This window comes from Lissotriton helveticus, chromosome 9, assembly GCF_964261635.1.
Source record: "Lissotriton helveticus chromosome 9, aLisHel1.1, whole genome shotgun sequence".
In the NCBI taxonomy this organism is placed as follows: domain Eukaryota; kingdom Metazoa; phylum Chordata; class Amphibia; order Caudata; family Salamandridae; genus Lissotriton; species Lissotriton helveticus.
The window spans coordinates 1000245470-1000266307 of record NC_136070.1 but is presented as its reverse complement, the minus strand read 5'-3'; the positions used below and the strand labels follow the sequence as shown (position 1 = coordinate 1000266307).

The 20838-nt window shown below is 43.2% G+C and overlaps 1 protein-coding gene across 2 annotated transcripts in view; it reads left to right on the top strand.

Moving 5' to 3' along the window:
* Positions 1-20838, top strand: part of FBXO27 (F-box protein 27) — a 282101-nt gene that overhangs the window by 183349 nt on the left and 77914 nt on the right. For both annotated transcript variants that reach the window (XM_078661312.1, XM_078661313.1), the window contains one exon: positions 11807-11902. In XM_078661312.1, the coding sequence (XP_078517438.1) occupies positions 11807-11902 (96 nt within the window). The remainder of the gene's footprint in view (positions 1-11806; positions 11903-20838) is intronic.

The following is a 20838-nucleotide window of genomic DNA, read 5'->3' as shown; positions in this document are numbered from 1 at the left end:
CCACCCCTACTCCTGAATATGTTAATACGACTCCACACCCAGAATTATGCACAGGTCAGGTGTGGTAGCATCGGCTCACTGACTGCTCGATTCCCCGTTGACAGGGGGGTAAGGCAGGGGTGTGTCCTGGCACCTACCCTGTTTTGCCTCTATGTCAACGGGGTAATCGCACATCTGGACGCAGTACTAGACAGTGACGCCCCAAAGCTTGCAGGGTCCAGGATTGCAGTGATCATGTTTGCGGATGACACGCTACTCCTTTCCAAAACCCCTATGGGTATTCAACGTGTATTGGATGGGTTTGTCTCTTTTTGTAAAGAGCGGGGTTTGGAAATTAACACCTCAAAAACCAAATACATGATTTTTACCCCCCCCCGCAACAACACGTCCAAACCCTAAGATAGATGGCGTTAGACTAGAAAGGGTCCACACTTTTGACTATCTTGGGCTTACCCTTAACAAATCATTTACTTGGGTCCAACATCAACTGAAATCACATCTCAAGATGACCCAGATAGCGGTGGGCATACTGAAACTCTTGAGTAGGTCATCGTATAAACCGATTGGTCCCCCACTTGAAATTTATAAACTACGGGCGCGTGGGGCGGTGTCCTACGGGGCCGAGCTGTGGGGTTACAAGACTGGCTCAGCAATTACTGTTGCGGAGAATAGATTCTTAAGGCAGCCGACAGCTCTGCCCGTGAGTACCCCATTAGTGCCGCTAAGACTGGACCTTGGCATTAGACCTATTGAGGAGAAACTGGCCCTCAGACCTCTAACTTTTTGGAGGAGACTCTGGGTAACCCCAGAGCTTTCTGAATATAGGCAGGAGCTAATTGAAGTACTGGGCTTGCCTAATGCGGGCAGGCTTCCTTGGCTAAAATATGTTAGGATGGAACTTGAGAAGCTTGGACTTGCTTCAATGTGGTCAGACCCGGAGCAGACTTGTGCTGGCATCTGACGAAACCAACTGGTTCAGCTGTTCCGGGAAAATCGTATGGCCCATTTATTATCTAGCACCAAACTGGGCACTCTTTCAGCCAGGTTCCTATTGACCAAGGCAAACGACCGCAAAGGTGCACCACAAAGAGCAAGAAACAGACTCAAATGTTATTAATGAACAAAAAAGAATGTTTTTCGTTAGCGAGATGTTGATATTCTTCAAGTAGTCTTTATTTTCAAATATTCAATACAACGTACAGCCGACGCGTCTCGTCCCAAGCTGGGACTTCTTCAGGGCTTTTATGCGTGTGGTCTGTCCCTTTTGGAATGAAATGTGCAAACAACAAAGAATCCGGAGAACGTCTTCCCAGATTCAATTTTCCACTGTGCAGTTTGGTGTATATATTTTTTGTTTTTTCATCCAATATGGAACAGACAGAGTTAAACTATATACTCATGTACTTGTTGAGGACAAGGATTTGTAGGGTTCCTGAATATAGACAAATGTTGGTCTCACAACTCAATATGTTTATAGCTCTTTTTCACGTTCTGTAGTATTAACGGAATACCAGGGGACAAGAGGTCCTATAAGTCTCTGGGAAGAGGATGTGGGCACTGTATTCCAGTAGGCCGTTCGTATTAAAGCAGCCGGCGCCCATCCACAAAGCCTTCGTCCCGCAGAAACACCCGCAAAGACGCTGTGTTGGCGCGGCAGTTCGGGCTGGACTGTTCCCATGAGGCACAGGGTCAGACTGATTTGCATATAGCCATGTCTGAACTGGGGTGGCAGAGTGGGCTAAAGAACGGTGATGGATTAAACCCAGATCTTTTGACTGGGTGTGAGTGTTTGATTGGTTCGGATGCTCCGTCCATCACCACCCCCTTTTGTAAAGCTTTTGGCCGCCATAAGTGTGGCAGGGTATGCTCAGACGTGAGTCCCTTGCTCACTTTGCCACTGGATTCAAGCAAGCCGGGCTGAAGATGGCTGTAAGCCAGAAACCGGTCCTCGGAAGCTTGTTTCCGGTCCAGGGAAGGCATGGCTTGGCAGTTCGGGCTGGACTGTTCCCATGAGGCACGGGGTCAGACTGATTTGCATATAGCCATGTCTGAACTGGGGTGGCGGAGTGGGCTAAAGAACGGTGATGGATTAAACCCAGATCTTTTGACTGGGTGTGAGTGTTTGATTGGTTCGGATGCTCCGTCCATCACCCCCCCCCTTTTGTACCGCTTTCTCCAATGGCGGCATGGTTCGATGCCCATCAGATCCCTCACGTCTGATTGGTCCGCACTATCGCCGAAGAACTGCCCAGGGTGTACTGCAGTTTTAGAAAACGAGGTTCATGTTGTTTTCTTTTGTCCTGCTTACTCAAACCCGAGACGAAGGTGGATCATCCCAATCTGTAAAAACTTGGGTGTATAGAATTTTATAGTCGGATCTTTCTCCGGTTGTGGTTTTCGCTGTCACAAAGTTTATAGCAGCGATGTGGAATATCTGAAGGGCACTTGTGGCTAGCCTATAAATAGGACATAGAAGGCACATAACTGAACTCTTTTGGGGCTGGTACTAGAATTAGCAGGGCACGAGGAACAATTGTTATGTACTTCAATCATATATCGTTATGAAATTATATTTTATTGCTTGTTTTTTAAACATTTTAGTGTATCATCTTAACTGTTTTATTGCTGTGCTCTTTTACGACAACCTTTTGTCGAAATAAAGATTTCAAGAGAGAGAGAGATATGTTGTCTATCTATGGAAAACTCTATGGTTTTGCTTTCTCTATGTATATATGCTTGTGTTATGGCTACATTGCTATGTTATGTACCGTGGGACTCCCACTTCGACGACGGGAAATATTCAAGCATGTGAATCTATGAAAGACACCAATACTGGAGAACCACAGTTTACTGGTAAGTACATTTTGTTCTTATGGTTAAAAGCATGCACTTCACATCTCAGTTGTTAATTCTTTGCACCACCATGCAAAAAAACACATCTTTGCCATACAATGCTTGGAGTGATTCAAGCAATTAAAGCCTGAATCATTACCAAGTACACTTTACATCTGCAGATTAACTCCTAGCGCATTTGCGTGTCATTCAGGCAAGCAGGCACCCTGGCATGAAGACTTGCTTGAAGGATTGTTTTACCAGGCCTCTTCCTTTGACAGCGCATGAGACTCGATTAACTTCAGCTAAAACTCGGAATAAAGGGTCTGGGCCGTTGTCTTTGTCGTTGGCTTTGAAAAGCACATTTTGTATTCTAGGCAGAAGTTAGGCACCATTCTCAGGAGTCCATGGCCCCCCTGGGGGTCGCGCCCCACAGATTGAAGACGGCTGCCCTAGAGGGTGTCATGCTTCAACATTGGGCTGTGCTCCTTGTTGGGCCGGCGCTGCAATACCCAACGGGTCCCCCGTAGGGTCGCTTTTGACTAGCTCCTTGTCCCCCGTACCCCTTCTCTCACACAAAGGGTCTCTTGTTTGAAATGAGAAATGGGAGCCTTTCTGAAAGATCTAGGTCTGAACCTGAGCTGTGAGTAGCCTCCTCAAAGATAGTACATTGTCATTTTAATGTAGATGCTGAGGGTTAGGATAAATTGAAAGACAGCGTTTGGGGCAGTTCATATTTAGGTGCCTACACCACCAGATTGAGGTAGCTAAACTGATAGGAACGCGCTGTTGCACTTCTTACCTGCTGCCAAACACGGGACCTGTTGTTGCTGCCCTAAAGGAAATTGTTGTAGCGCACAAAGGGACCGACGCTGCTAACGTGGCACTGCCGCTTTTGCCACACTTGCTGTCATCAGGGCGCGCTGGTACCGGGACTACATTACCCAGAACTCTCCTGGGCGCTGGATTAGCGCGTCACTGGGAGCGCCGGGAGGTGCTCAAAACCACTGGAGCCCTCACTCGGCGCGGGACGCGTGCGGGCGAGCCCGGGCCAAGGGCGGGCCCGTCCGCGCCCATCGATGCCAGGAGGAGGCAGGGGAGGGCCACCCCCCTTTACATCGGAACACTCGCCCTTCTGCTTACGAACTTGGTTATTGACTCTTTGAACTCTACATTAACGCAGCGTGCACCCTACTGTTTTAGTTCTGGATTGTACCAATTGCTTTTAGTGTGAGTGTGAGTAAGGGCACTCGCAAAGGGGCAGGGGGACAAGGGGTTGTGGGTACCCTCGATGCCTTCCTTATTGGGGCAGAACTCACGCAAAGAAGACCTTCCCTGGATACACGCGGAGTTTCCATGGAAGCCACCACAGGCGGGCCCCTTCTTAATTTAGTTAGTCCGGTTGAACATAACTCAGACAGTACGCCCGAACTGGTCCCTGAGCCTTTGATAGCAATCTCCGAAGAGCCGCCTTTGATAGTTATAGAATCAACTGCTACAGCACTATCACCTCCCCCGATTGTGACTCGATTGACACGACAATCGCAGTCAAAATTTAGGGGGGGGGTACGGTCCCGGTTGCTGCAAGGAAAAGAAAGGCGGGGGTGTACCTCTTACCGCGCAACAAACTAGTAAAGTGGCAAAAACAAAAGGTTCTGTTCACGGTAAGAGAGGCCCCTCAGAAGAGGTAGCTGTTCTTAGCCCTATCAGTCCAAGCGCCCCTAGAAGCTAATGTCCCACTGTACACTCCCAAGTTGATTTGGAAGATGGTATACTGGCCAAATTGGAGGGAAAGTTAATGGTGTTGCTAAAGCCCTTGCTAAACAAACTTGTAGACATTGACACCTGTTTAAGTAGCATTGAGCAAAAACTAATTTCCCTAGTTACTCAACTATCGAATGGAGGCACAATAGTTCAGGGTGATCTAGGAACACGTCTGGCTTGTGATTTAAATCAGCCCCCAATAGCCAATGATGTCATCACTAATGTAGGTACACAGGCCCCCACACTAAACACTGCCAATGTTCAATCAGTACAAACTAATCCCGCCGGGGAAGTAGTAACACCCGGGGGAATCTACAAGGGTTTGAACAGGGGTGGCCTAGCCACCGCACATGGTAAGGGACACTTTAATTTACCTCCTGAGTCCACACCCTATACCGTTGTGCTTTCAAATGTACCACATACAGCACCTAACTCTGAGGAACATTGGACTATTTTAAGAAATAGGGCACTTCACCTGCTGGACACTAAAACTGGGCTGCGTAGCTACCTGTTTCAGGAGTTCAACATCATTCGCAGGGATCATTGGTAGGGAAATCGAATAAAACTAGTAGGGGCGACTGCATAGTTTTGAACTTTGGGTCCCCTGACCTCGTAAAAACAATCTTAGAAAGAGCAGGGACAACGCAAATGGGCAGGGAGGGGATTCACATCCTACCCCTGGGTTTTTTCTACCGTAACCCCCCGACCTTACCTGTACATAGACGTAACTATCCGGCCATTTCCCACACCCAGGGGAGGTATGAATATAATGTCCCGACCTATAACCGTTTTGGTCAGGCCTTTTCAGACCTAGACGCACAGGACTAACCATCAGATAGGTTGGTTAGTGCTAATGAATGTGAGGGAAACGTATCAAGGGACACATCAGTTCTTCGATCAACTATTACAGCGAAAGTGCAAGTAGCACAGGAACCAATAACTAGGCACCTAGCTGCTTTAGTTGGCCGCCAGTTACAGGTAGAGGGTGGCATAGGACCCGTGTCGGCTACCAATGCTGAAACATCTAAGACTCCCTACAAACCCAAGAGAAGTAAAAACGATTCTGATCTCAATATTTTGAGTTGGAATGTTGCAGGCCTTGAGCCCAGGCTAGCTGATATAGACTGGTTGCATATAATATCTGGCCAAGACATCATAATGCTCCAGGAAACACGGGCCACACATGATTTGCATATAGAAGGGTTCCATTGTTTTAGTCTAACAGCATCCAAGCCCGACTTTGGTCGCGCATCCGGGGGTTTATTCATTGGGATCAGTATAGCCTCTGGAGGGAGTATCAAGGAGATACCAACTAATAGTCCAAATATTCAAATATTGGAATACAAAAGACGGGTCCCTTTCTACCTAAATAATTTTTACAATAATTATTTCTATTCTGTCCCAAATAGGAATTTTATTGAGCTTTTTAAAATTATCTCAAATTTAGACACACACCAAGGTGCAGACGATTGTATTGGGATCCTTTTAGGGGGGATTTTAATGCTAAAGTCCCGACGGAATTTCAGGGTATGGATATATTACATGCAGACCCAGCTGTGCGAAGGGGATCGGAACTAGACACTTTTCTTAGTGAGCATATCCTTACCAATGTAATGGATTTGGTCCAACCTCCCATAAATTAGCAGGCACCGACATTTAGAGGAAGGGATTGTTTGTCAACTATTGATTTTATCTTTGTTTCTCCTTGCCTTGCTGATCGCTTAATAACTGCTGAGGTTCAGGCAACAGATTTTTGGGATCATAACCCCCTGACAGTGGTACTAAGACTAGCATCCCGCCCATGTATACCATCTTTCATGGGTCTAGGGACGTCACCCCCTCAACAGACAAATTAAGATTGAAGTGGAGGGGGGTTGATAGTGGCAAAATAGTTGAGACCCTGATAAGAGGGCATTCACACCTAATTACCTCATGCCTATCATCTAAAAGTAACCATCTAAGGGTAATTGAGGATTTCACTAAACTTTGCTCTGCAATTAGATCCCTCCTGTCAGATGGTTCGATCATAATTGCTCAGAGGCTAATAAGAACCTACGCAAGGCCCTAACCTCTAAACCTAGGTGCCCCGCAGACGTAAGGACAGCAAGAAAGATGTACAAAATTGCAATGAGAGAGCAGAAGGGTATTTTCTTGGGTGAACGTTGGGAAGTGCTAGCGGACTCAGCTGGGGGAAAGAATGGTAATTCATTCTGTTCCGCAGTTAGGGTCTTGCGCAATATGGGCCAACAACTAACACCAGTTAGCTGCACTATTTCCAGCAATTCATGGGAAAATAATTTTTCTAAAATCTATGCCACACCACTACACGGCTCAGATTATTATGTGCAGGGTCATCTTTGCTGCCTACAGATTACGCTGTCGGTAGAAGAGGCGATTGCACAGAGCCTTGGCAATAAGGCCCCTGGCTCTGACGGGTTGCCCATAGATATAATAAAGTGGAAACCAGAATTCTGGGCCCCACTTCTTTTGAATGTTTTTAACAGTTTACCCCAAGCCCCCATGCCTGATTCCTGGGCCACGAGTTTCATCGTCCCAATTTATAAAAAAAAAGGGATAGATCAGATCCAATTAACTATAGACCAATTTCCCTGCTTGACAATACATTGAAGATCTTGGGTCGAGTAATATATAATAGGGTCTTGACTGGACAGAGGAAAGAGGTATGTTAGACCCGTGTCAAATGGGTTTTAGAAGTAAGGTCGGCACAATAGAACAGTGTTTAAACCTTAATTTGGTTATCGGCAAATATAATTTCGCCCGATCTTCCCCTGTTTATTTAGCGTTTATGGATCTATCGTCCGCTTTTGATTTAGTCAATAGGTCTAAACTTTGGTCTATTCTGTTGGACTATGGATTGGAGGAATCCCTGGTACATTTCTTGGCATTTTTACACACAGATCTTAAAGCACAAGTCAGGATCGGCATGGTTGGGGAGGTTTCTGGTGCATAGGGTAGGAAGGGGAGTCAGACAGGGGTGCTTTTTAGCACCCCTGCTCTTTATTATTTATATCAATGGGGTGAGCAATTCCCTGAAACAGTCAACTCCAAACGTCCCGAAAATGAACGGCAAATCGCTACCGGTACTTCTTTACGCAGATGATGCGGTCCTTATGGGCCGCACACCAAATTCTCTGCGTATTCTGGTTAAACATTTTGTGAAGTACATGGACGGTCTGGACTTACTCGTGAACTTTAAAAAATCTTTCATTATGTCATGCGGACCAGGGAAACGCCAGCTCAATTCTATATTAGTGGGAAACAACAGATTCATTTCCACCCGTACCTTTCCATATCTGGGGATGGTCTTTGCTGCGAACGGCTCGTGGACTGGGCATATGGCCCACTCCACGAGCAAGTTCTCAAAGGCCATCAATCCAATTTAATTCTCCCTCGTCGAAGCAAACAGGTGCTATTGAAGCTATTTTAAGGGTTTTTAAATTGCAATGTGTTCCAGTGGCCACGTATGGAGCTGAGATATGGGGTTTGGTGAAAAATCTGTGCATCCAACAGGAAGAAAATTATTTTTGTAGAAAGCTGCTGGGTGTACCGATCTCCACCTCTGACTATATTTGCCATAAGGAACTTCATCTACATTTTATCTGTGATTTCATTAGCGCTCGACCAGCGCTATTTTGGCTCTCAGTTTGGAGGAATAAATCCGCCACTCTGATGCAAGAAATCATAAGTGATTGCCTTAAGTGCGAGAGAGGAATGGATATTCCTTGGCTCTCGGGGGTCTATCAGAGCTTATGTAGTGTTGATAAAGGTAACCTCTTTTTAGACCCAACCTGAGCCGACTCACTCCACAAGAACGATTTGAAAAAAGCACTCTATGCACTTTATAACTTAGACAGGATCAGCAAAGAATCTAAGAAATCTACAGTTTCTACCTATATGGGTAAGGAGCTGTATAGGTATCCCTTACCAATATATCTCGCTCTACCGATGACAAACCGGGAAAGAAGCCTCCTATTTCGATTAAGGGCGGGAACCATAAGATTCTTGTTGAGCTTTCCTTTAGGTTACTGGAAAAATCTAGAAAACACACCATGTCCCTGCGATGGAGTGAGCGCACAAACTGATCTGCACTTTTTCTCTTTTTGTAAATATTACTTAAAATATGTAAAATGGTTTTTAACTCCTTTTTAAAAAAAAAAACACAGACCCCTTTCTCTGGGGGAATCTTATCAGATGCTGTTTTCTTTGGACAATGAAGAAATAGTCTTTCGCACTAGCACATTCCTGAGAATTGCCACCGAGCCCGTAAAATGATGGATAACCTCAGATTTTTCGTTCTTATAGTAATCCTTACAATTGTCTGATGTTTATCATGATTTCACAAAGTTTTTAATAAGGATTTTAGGATATTATTGTAAAATTGTGATGTGCTTTTATGAATTCTTGGAATTCGAATAAAGATTTATGACCTGAACTGATAGGTAATCTAGTGCTAAGACTAATCCTGGGTATGAAATAACTGAAATCTTAGTTTCCCCGCTCCTCTGACCTTTGAATTCATTTATTTTCCAGTTAATAAATGTGACTGTTCAAAATGAGTAGGTGGAATGACATCACATTCCTTTGACCCTAACATTTACCAGAATATTTGCGATAATATTGCATGGACACCATACCTTGAAGTTAAAGTGTACATAGTGCTGTATCTACCATTTGTCCATTAAAGTGCACTTGATGTATGCCTTCCTGATGTCATGGAACATAACATAATTCTTGAACTATATTGAACTTTTATCCAAGAGGTAGGAAACATTCTGTCATCCTCAGGAAGAGTAGGTCCACCTGAAAAGCTTAAGAAGTGGTATAACCAAGACTGTACAGCAAATAAGTGATGATTTCAGTTTTGTTTTATAGTTAGCCCGCAAGGGTTGCTGGGTGTTCAAAATAAGGTGTTGAGGGACTTGAAAAGACTGGAAATGGAAGAGCAAGCATGGGACAAGTTCACAGCTATGGTTGTTCCTAAGGATAGAAAGGTGCTTTGCCTGCTTGTGTTGTGGCCATGGGTGATGCCTCTGACCTGAAGTACGAGTAACCAAACATGGACCTTTATAGATGGGTATCTCTCCTAGGGAGCTGCTTCAACATGCTAAGGTGTTTGGAGTAATAGTTCTGAGGCCTGGTTGCCCCTTTCTTCCTTTACCCTGACCAACATAGAGCAGTGCTTCGGTAGTAGGACCTCCATAATTCACCTGGCCTGAATATATTGTCTGTCATGCTGCATTCATTAAGTCTGGACTAGTGTGTTTCATGCCTCACTAGTGTATCAAACTGTCCACTTGGGGAAACCCCACCTTTCTTTGGGGTAGGCTGTGATTGGTCCCATCTTCAAAAAGTGGATTAGAATAGATCAATTTTGCTACCAGAGGATCTCTCTCCTCTGTGCCCAGTTCAAACTGCTTTTCTTTTGGCTAGATTTCTGAAATGGACTGTTGAGAGACCTCTTTTTTGAATGATTTTAAAGCCTAGAATTGTTTAAGATATGGTACAATCGAGTGATTCTGTAGTGTACGTTGTATGTGACCTGTGCTGAATAAATGTTACTGATGAAATCACCATTGAACTTGGCTTCGTTAGATTACCATGTTTATAGTTTGATTTAACTTGACATCATGGACCTCTCCGAAAGATATTGGGTGGGGGGGGGATGGGGGATGGGGGTGAATGTACCCATTGTGGAGGCATTGTGAACTCTTTTCAATGCCATCTAGGCAAGTTTGTGTTTCTCTCTTCGTGGGAGCTAAAATAAACTTTGTAATCTCTTGTATTTGGCAGGGTTGTGTTTAATACCTTTTATTTTTAACCTATAGATTACTGCTCTCCAAGAAGCGTCTGGGGACAGTAGAGGATGTTCAGTTGTTGGCTTAGTAGAAATATGAGTGTTTCTTTTAAAGGATAACCCAGGCCTGCATGGCAAGCACTACCATTGAAGTAGATTCTGCTTACCTGAGAAAATACTGCTCTTCCAAAAACTGTCAAACAAACCTAAAAACAAAGACCGTGACCTAGGAGAAAAATGCTGCCTCACATCTAGAGCTTGTGTCAGGCTCAAACATTCTAGACTTTAAATATGCTGAAGCTGAGTCTTGGATGCAGAATATTGCAAGAGTTGGTGAAAAACGGGCACAAGCAGAGGGCAGATTCCTAATGTTCAGTTGTAGTTATTGTCAAGGAGTCATGAGAGTCCTGTTCATCTTAGGCATAGCCATATCCATGTATGTTGCTGAATTGTATGGTTTTGAGAAAACTAACATAGCTATTTATTTCAAAGAAAATGTTAAAATATTGTTCACACTCCACCCTCCTTCCCACAGCAATACACCACTGAGACATCACTGGCTGCTGTTAGAAACGAGATGAAGGTTACCTCTTTTGAAAACCAGGTTATTAACCCCGCCCCCTCGTAATTTTTGCCATACAGATTTTGCTAGGGGAAAGGTGCTCCTAAGTACTTGCAACAGAATGATCTATAAAATCACTGGTAGCACCCAAGCTGCAGATATTTTTATAACAACAAACAAACAAGCAGGGGCAAGGATTACTCCATCTGCAATCCCTAAAGGTAAAAGTCTACATATTATCTAAGCCCATTTCTTTGCTCCACCACTGTTCTGTTAATATCGCCCAGGAAACGATGATACAGTTCTTATTCTGCCGCATATTTCAGAGGCTCTTTAAATCGTGGCTTACCTCTGTAAAAGAGGGATGTAGTGTAGAAATGATTCTACTGTCACTAAAGTTCTTGTTGAACTAGTGATCCTATAGGAGGCTTAGGAATGTCATATTTCTGTCATTACTAGGTCATGAAAGGAGTGTAGACAGTGCCTAAAAAGTCTTAAAGAGATACCTATTAACTGATCCTTTTATTCTTAACCTGGTTATGTTTTTTATTTCTGGAGTTTCATATTTTTAGATTCGAACACAAGGAATGTTGATGTGATGTTTTACGTCAGAGTCATCTTGTTTGGCACATTTCTAATATACATTAATAAGAAAGAATATTGCCATTTTCATCTGTTTTAATTAGACTGTATTGCAAATCTCACTCTAGCAGGAGGTGGTTGTTTAGTCAGTCTGGGGGGTTGTGTTTAAGGTTATTGAGGGTGTTGTGAGAGTGATTAAGAAAGATGAGATGATACAGGCTCTAAAGTTAAATCCTGTGCTTCTCTTAAAGCTGGTGTGAGAAGTGGCAAATCGTTGACCTGCTGCAAGAAGGATTGTGGAAGGAGCTTCTTGATAATCACAAGCCAGAAATCTGCATCTCTGATTGGTGAGACTCTTGCAGCCTTTATCTTCCTTACATTTTACTTACTTGCCATGTTTTCATATACAATAATTAAACTGAATATTTGCGACTTCTTCTCGTACAGCTGTTGCTCTTCCCTCCCTTCAGGCCTGGCACCTGTACCTGAGGATTGTACTGTCTCCGCTGGCTTCATAATCTATTAAAATTATTATTCTTATTGTTAGACCTGGCACTATTGGCGTGGGTCTCCCTTCCATTTTTTGCTGTCGCCTCATATGTTTTTGCTGGTTATAGATGCTTTGGGCACTGTGCCACTGCTATTCAGTGCCACAGTGCAAGTGCTCCCTATGGTAAATTGATGTATGGATTAGTGACTCCATGATTGGCTGGTTTGGTTTACTTGTCAGACTCTGGTACAGTGCACTGCGTGTGCCCAGGGCTTGTAAATCAAATGCTGCTGGTGGGCTTGCAGCACTGGTTGTGCCACACACAGAAGCAGCCTGTAAAGTGTGTCTCAGGCCTGCCATTGCAGAGCCTGTGTTCAGTCTGGTACTGCCATGTTTCCTGGCAAGTGCACCCACTTGCCAGCCCCTAAACCTTCCCTTTTTTCTGCATATTAGTCACCTCTAAGGTAGGCCCAAGGGCAGGATGCATTGTAGGTAAAAGGTAGGACATGCCCTGATGTGTGTGGCATAACCTGATAGTGAATTACAGCCATTTTCGTTTTTCACTATTGCAAAGCTACCTGTTCCCCATAGGCCAGAATGGGCCATTTGATTATAACATCTTATAATCCTAATTGACTCATGGAACTAGGTAGAAATTCGGGTTTAGTATGCCTGTACTCAGAATTATAAAATACATCTTATAGTGAAGTTGGTTTAAATATTCTGTGTTTGAAAATACCACTTTTAGTAGGTATTTTCCTGCCTAACTATCCAAGCCTGCCTATGCAGGTTGTGTATTCCTTGTCTGGAGTTTGAGTGACAGGGGCTGGGTGATTCCAGGAGACCGGGTGAGTCAGCGCAGGACTGAATAGACCCATCTGCTTGTAGAGTGAGGGGAGGGGAGCACCTGGGACCTGAATAAGGCTGTGCCTGCCTTCCACAATGCTGGCTCCACCTTCTATGGTGCGTCTGATGTCCCTGGCCACACTGTCAAAGGGAAGAAGGAGTCCTGTAAACAAAGTGCTGTAGTGTAGCTCCTATTTTCCCAATAGGCTCTGCGCATTGGAATAGTACCTACAGCAGTAAAGGCCTAGACCAGACGTTAACTAGGTCTACTACTGTCGATACTAGACTTAATTTTTGGGTTTGCCAGCTAAGCTCAGAGTTCGCTAGAAACTTTCTCGAATGTTCAAGGAAGGAATTAACTCCCCTGATTAGACAAGAAGGGATTTAGTTTCTGACAACCATAGAACATGACAACTTTGCTCTCCCCTAATCAAGAGTCAATCTCATGAGTCGTGTGAGCACAAGGCAATTATTTTACTCAGTCAGTACGTGCATTCTTAGTCTCATCAGAATGTAGAGAAAAGGAAGAGACGGGCGTGTTCAATAAAAGATGTTATTTATTGATCAGTCTCTTTTCTCGTACAAGAGAAATGGATCGATATTATTGCAATACTTATAGTTAAGTAAAGTGCATACATTAGAAGCAATAGTATAAAATAATACTGTAAAAACATTGATATGGTTTCTGAGCCATATGATGTTTAAAATGATTAAAATATATTTACATACACATATACATTTGACTAAACGTACTCAACTGGTGTTTCTAAATTCGCCTACCCCGTGTACCTGACCTAAGTCTAATGCGTGGGCGGGAATAGAAAGTTACAGTTTAAGTTAAGTTTGTTTTTGCCAAGTGAATAACTAAAGAATTCTCTAGGAGGGGTTATTCAGTTCTGTACCTGGAATTTAGGATGAATGAGGAATGGTATCTCTTTCTCTGCTCTCGATATTCCAGGCTGCCTGCGAGGGCTGCCCAGAAGCGCCGGTGCTGGGTCTCTCGGCTTGAGATAGCAGCGCGTCTCTCAGCGCGTCAGGAAGGCGGGGCTGCTGCCAGCGGGGTCTGCTTCTGCTCTCGGCTTCGGCAAGTATGGCTGCTCTGTCTTGTCACCACGCGTGTGTTTGCATAGGGCAAGGTCGGCAATATTTATACCTTAAAGGTGCCGAGATTGACGTAAGGATGGACATAGGTACGTCAATAAAGATGTCATACGACTTGCTCGTTAGCACATTCTTTTGCAAAAGTTCTCTGTGAAATCAAAACAATGGCCGCACGGATTTTCCAGGTTGTCATAGGTTTGATTTGTTATGAGAACGTCGTATGCCTTATCAGGGGCTGGAGGAATGTCGCTTGTCTAATTAGATCTCAAGCGTTATGACCTAATCAGATAACACGTTCCTGTGCCGTAGTGTGACTGCGTCAGATAACGGTATCTGCATCATGGGGGATTTCTTGCCTCATGGGCTGACTGTTAGTTAACTAGCTAGGTAGTTTAACCAGAATAGGGTCAGGAATAGGGGGATCGATTCAGAACCTATAGAAATACACGACACCCACTCCACGCTAACTATGGTCATATCTACTAATCTATGCATAGTATAACATAGTACAACATACTATAGAGTATAGTGTATACCTTACCACCCCAAAATACATAAATGCATTTCGAAATTTTCAAATATACTGAAAAATTGCAGTCATATATATTGTATGCACTTAAGCTATGAATTAAATGCACAAGTAAACACGCATTGTAATGCATTATTGCTTTTTGGTATATGAGAAATACACATGAAATGGCTCTTAATATAGCTATACAGAAAGGAAGGTCGAGACCATTTCATCACATAATAAAATATTTGTGAACATACCAGCGGGCAGCTAAAGTCTATATAAAGTCTATAAAGTATCTAAAAATAGAAATCTTAGTTCTCTAGGAATAGTTTCTTACTTTAAGCAGAAGATCAGTGTCCCGGGGAAAAAATATATAGAAAAATATTTTAAGGGCTTGCTGAAAAAAGTTGCTGTCCGTGAACTGGATTGTAATTGTTCATGTGACTTTATTTTTAAAGGTTGAAGGCCGAATTCAGGGAACGCCGTGTGCGAGTTTACTCAAAAGTCTCTATTTCTGTTCCGGAGAGAACATCATATCATTCAGGCTTTCGAAAAAACTGTCAACAGCTTCATGGGAAAGTTCCACTAAGTCGGAAATAGGGGTAACCATGCATTCGTGCGCATGATTGTCTCCATTGACATTCTGATTTGCATTGCTGACAGAAGGTCGTACCTGTTCGATGCTGCTTTCATCTTGAACTTCACTACTCTTCAATCGTAGTGGTGAAGATTCCAGGAATGCCGTCATCAGAATTGGCAGCCTTTGAGGGCAGCACAGTGCGTGAACCTTGGTAGGAACCAACAGTGTATCTGCATCCACCGGCGCATCCGATTGTAGCGTCAGACAGGTGTCTAACACGCATTCTTCTCCGCATAGCAGACACCTTAGTACAGGTAAAACACACCTTTGCCACATTGGTCGAAATGATAGAAACCAAGTCATGTTTAGGTCTCTAAGCCGGGAGAGTCCCAGGATTTTTGATATCCGGTCCCGGTATCCAATGGCTAGGATCGTATCTTCCATTGTCGCGAGAGTTTGATCTGTGACATGGGTTGCCATAACGAAAAATAAGGACTAGGAATAGGATTCCTGCAATTAGTCCCAGGATCAGGGGAAGTCCGCCAAAAATCGAATGGACGAAATCTGGAAAAATACCCAGTATGGCTTTGAATGGTGTTAATGCCATCGAAAATACTGTCTTAAATACCTTTGAGACCCCAGTGGTATCAGAAATATTTAAGATTTCGCTCAGGATTTCCGCGAAATGTACGGGGGAATTAGTTGATAATAATGTATGTATCTCTGCAGTCGTCCTTGCGACTTGTAGATCATACGTTTCTTTAGATGACGTGAGCCTTGTAGGCGTCTGAAGAAGCACTGTTTTCATTCTGCTTAAAGTGTCTATTCGAATAGAAGTAATTTTCAAACCGGGCCATGCCCTTGCCTCCCTGTCTGGTAAGGAGCTGGGGAACAAAGAACGTCCACAGCACTTGACCTTCGCCGTCGTGGTGACGAGATAAGGAGTCCCGGGCATAAGACTACAACATCTGCGGTCTACAATAAGAATGTAACTCCCATTATAGAGTCTTTGAAAGAATGGTTCTATTTCAGTTGCAGGTGCGCCTTGCTGGTGACATGAAAGGTTGTATGAATTCCCTTCACAGGCTCCGTGCAAACTAATACCGTTACACAGAAGCGTGCCGCTTAGTGACATAGCACAATTGTTGCCACTAAGAAACACTTTCTGTCCTTTGTTACTGACACATGCATGTGAATAGGGCAGGTTCCAAGTTGTTTTAAGGTACCCCTTTCCCAATTTCTCGTACATGCCAGCCTGTATATATTTTTGGCAGTATTGAAACCTGAAGGTTGAGATTGGAATATTTATTATTCCATGGATTATCCATTCACTGACAGGTCGTTCTGACATTGTCAACGGTAATCTTTCTAGTTTTTCAATGCTCAAGATTGTATAATCAGCACCCTTCTGCGCCATACCGATTTGTCTATCAGTAAGGTTAAAGATTTGGAATAGTGACGTTGTGTTGATTAAACGCCAAGGCACATAGCCTGAACGCAGATTTTGTAACGTCCAGCCAAGCTGTACAATAGAACGCAATTGTGACTGACCATGTTGTAATAACAGTAAGTCTTGCGATAATATATCGATTGCTGAAGACACAATGCTGTCCAATGAAAATATTCTGGAGGACAGAGTCATTAACCCATTGTCCACTACAGAAAGTGATTTTTCCAAATTAATACGGTCAATTTCCCGTATTCTTTCTGCTGTCTCAATTTGAGTAACCTTCCAGGCCTCATTGTATGCTGCATATACAGAGGCTGCTATGAAACGCTTTTGACGCTGTTTGCGTGGTCCCAGTATGAAATCACGCAAGTCAGCACCATCAGTAAGTAAAGTTAGGTGTTGCTTAATTTCAGGCAGTGTGGAAGTTTGTAGCCATTGAAGGCATAATTTGCCCACACTGTAGGTTGTTATTATCCCTGGGTGATGTCTTTGGGGATATCTAGGGTCTGGCCTGGTCATTTTGAAACCCTGTGTTTTATTCAGGAATCTATCTTGACAGTTATTTGTATCTCTGGGCCAGATCAACCATTGTTTCCAATCAGGATGTGTTCTGTTTTGGTTAAGTATATGGTTTATGTCTATTTCTTCATCTGTATCAGAGCTATTGCTAAACATTGTTGGCTTTGGAATAGACGGGTTATTTAAATCTTTGATTTTGGCTAAGCCAAGACAGGTGGTTTGTTGAACAGTGTCATTTAAAAATATCATTTGTTCTGGGATCATGCAGGCTCTAAACAAAGCTTCTAAACCCTGTACTTGCCATTCTTTTGTACCCCAAACACTTTTCAAATCAACATTTTTGTCCCAATAATCAAATCCAAATGTATTCATTTTTTCAAAGAATGAATCTGAATATATCAATTTTGTGTTGGTTATCATGGTTTTCATCCCTGTCTTGTTTGACAATTTGTAATAAAATGTTTCAGCATTAGTTATGTTAAAACCTGAAAAATATGAATATTTGTCATGAACGGTTCTAGAGCTCCCTTTTGGAGGTGTAGCACAATGTTCCCATTGATTATAATTTAAAACATTTCTAGGTTGTGCAGATTTATGCAAGAAATGGTTACCATAATGGTTATAGCAATACATACTATCATAATTTGTAGAACCTTGCAAATAATCATGTTTTGTAAATTTAGCAGACATTACTAAGTCAGACATCATATTGTTTATACTTTCAAAGTCCCAATCATCAGCAAATGAGTTTGGTTTTGCAAAGTCACTCAAGGAGATCTTGATTTGGTGTGGATATTTCAGGATCTCGACCGGACCATAAATTTCATAGTCAGTGTTGTCCCAGGCTACCCCACCAGGTATTGGAATTGCTGTGAAGTTGGCTGAAGAAAGTTCTGAAAAAAGTTCTCGTTTCTCGACGTGTGAAGATGTGTGTGGTTTGAGGACCAAGTTGATGTTCTGACTTGCTGTGTCCATTTTAGCATATTTTCCCTCAATGAAGCGTCCCAAGGTAAATACCATGATGAGCCAAAGTATGAGGATAAATGCACCAAAACCCACCCAAAATTCAATCCATGGAGTAACCAGATATGTTTCTTTCAGTTGTTTCAAAAGTTCCTTAGCTTTGTCTTTAAAGGATTTTGATGATGGCTGTGTCTTTTGTTCGCTGAAACCTTCAGAGGAATCATCGAAGTTGATGAAGTAACCAGATGCAGTTCTGTCAATTGTTCCAATTGGTTCAAGATTTTTGTTTCTTGCATTTTCACTTGGAACTTCATTGTAGATTGGTGTGTCTCTGCTAAATGTTTTTATTTGGGTTTTCAGAGGTCTTAGTTCTATTGCATTGTTGCATAGTCCTTGTTGTTCTTCTTTAGGCGTTTCGAATGTGATGAGCCTCTTTGTTAGGACCTCTGTACTGGTAGCAAACCTTGGTGTTCTGCTACTTATTGGGAGTCCACTTGGCCTACTGTTTGTTATTGGCCACATGTTGTGGTTTTACCAGGTCGATGGATACAACTCGGTTCTCCTTTTTTCCAGCAAGTGGCGGTAGTACAACTGATCTTGTCCCGTTGACAGACAATACAGGAACTGCTTTTCTGTAAGAAGGCCCAAATTCCTTCTTTACCGCGATCTTCTCCCTGACTAGATCCCCGACTTTTGGAATCCAGACAGGTCTTGCTGGGACAGGTGGTGATTCTTCAGTGGTTGTTGGCTGTTGTTTCAACTGTATGTTGCTCAGGTCTTTTCTTGTTTTGTTTAAGTCCTGCAAAATAGCCAAACGGTCTTTGACATCAAAGCTTTTTTCTATTACCACTGAAGTCTGACTATCAAGGTCAGAGATCAACATCCTAGTTCCGAATAATAATTCGTACGGACTGAATCCCTTCAGAGAATTTCTTGGCAAGTTATTTAGACTACGTTGGACACTTATTAGATGTTTGACCCACCCAGCTCCCGAACCTAATACCTTTGCCGTTATAGATTGCTTTATGTCACGGTTTTTTCTTTCAACAATTCCGTTCCCCTCAGGGTGAAATGGACAAGAGTACCGCAATTGCACGCCCATGCTGACCATGGCCTCCTTATAAGCCCGAGAGCTAAAAGCAGGACCATTGTCCGAATGCAGAATGCCAATTGCGTATGTGCCGATGAAGACCCGCAAATCTTTTATAACAGTTCTGGCGTCAGCCGTTCGCTGGGGCCACATCCATATGAATCTCGTGCATGAGTCCACTGCGACCAAGATATATTTATAGTTACCATCCCTTTGTAAGGGACCGCAGTGGTCTAGATAAACACAGGCTAATGGTTTATCCGAGATTAGAAGGGGCGTCTGTGCTGGACGTCTCACAGTTGATACTTTCATTTTTTGACATATTTCACATGCTAGAACATAGTTCCTTGTTTGTCTTCTCATTTGTGGCCACCAGTATCTCTGTTTTAATAATGATACAGTGGCTGAGACGCCAGCATGGGTAGAAGCAAGCCCTTCGTGTGCCGCTATTATCAGTCCTAACCTATGTTCCATGTTTGGAATTGCCCTATCCCCCACTCCAGGGATTCGAGCAAAAGGAACATTGTTTGTATCAGTTATGTATGAGTATTTTACTGGAAAGCCTTTAGGGAGTGGTTCTATCGAATCCTTTTCTGAAGCGCTGACAGCTTGTAATATTTCGCTGTCTATTTTTGTTTTTGACCGGGTGACGGCAGCTACGGAAGCCGTTTGCACAGCTGCCTTCGCGGCCTCATCAGCCAATTAATTCCCTGCAACGTGAACGCCATCACGTTGATGACTCAGTGTATGTATCACGTGAGTCTTTGGTAGTTCTTTTTGTAAAAGAGCTACTTGTTCCCAGAGCATTTTATGCTTGATTGTGCCACCTTTCGCATCCTTGAAACCATTCTGAAGCCAGATCTGCAAGTATTCATTATAAGATTGAACGCAATAATACGAATCGCACACTATGAGCGTGGGGAATTCTCGATCGGTATTTTCAAGCGCCATCTTGAATGCTAGTAATTCAGCTCGCTGAGCTGTACAATCACCTAGGGATTGTGTTTTAGTGAGGGTTGGTTTAAATTTCCCTTCGTGCCAACGACCTTTAACAATCGCGCACGCAGCACTGTAAGCTTGTTTACCCCCTACTGCGGGTTGTGCTGATCCGTCTGTATATATTATACAGCCGTAGTCATCTAGAGGCAGAATTTCGGTTGGCGGAGGACATTCAAATTCATATTGGAGAAATTCTTGTGTTTTTAAATAAGGATCAAATTCGTACATCACGTCTGTTGCAGCAAGAGAGTTAGCCCATTGTATCCATCTTGGATGGAGTGCTTTAGCATTTGGAATGCTTGCCTTTGTTACCGCCTCTAAGGCTGGTATTGGTGTCACGATTATTATTCGTTTACCTTGTGCCAGGGCTCGTTCTTTTGCTATAGCTGTCTGTGGTGCTGTAAGAATTTTTTCCGTTGGGCTAAATTTCATTTCAGCCTTAGTGTACAAGTGTGATTTGAATGCAATTGGTACCTTTTCTCCCTCATTAGAGGTCAGGTATGTGAATCCGCATCTCCCTGGGATGACTCGGATCACAAGGTTGCGTGTATTATCACGGGTTTCTAATTTTGTCTTAATTAGCATGTCTGTTTGTAAGGATCTCAAAATTTCTGTGTGTGTTTGAGTCCAACTGGATCTTTTAAAGTCTGGTTTAATTAGATCGTATCGGGGTTTCACCCTTTCTGCGTAATTTGCAATATATGTTCTTCCGAAATTTAGGAAGCCTAAAA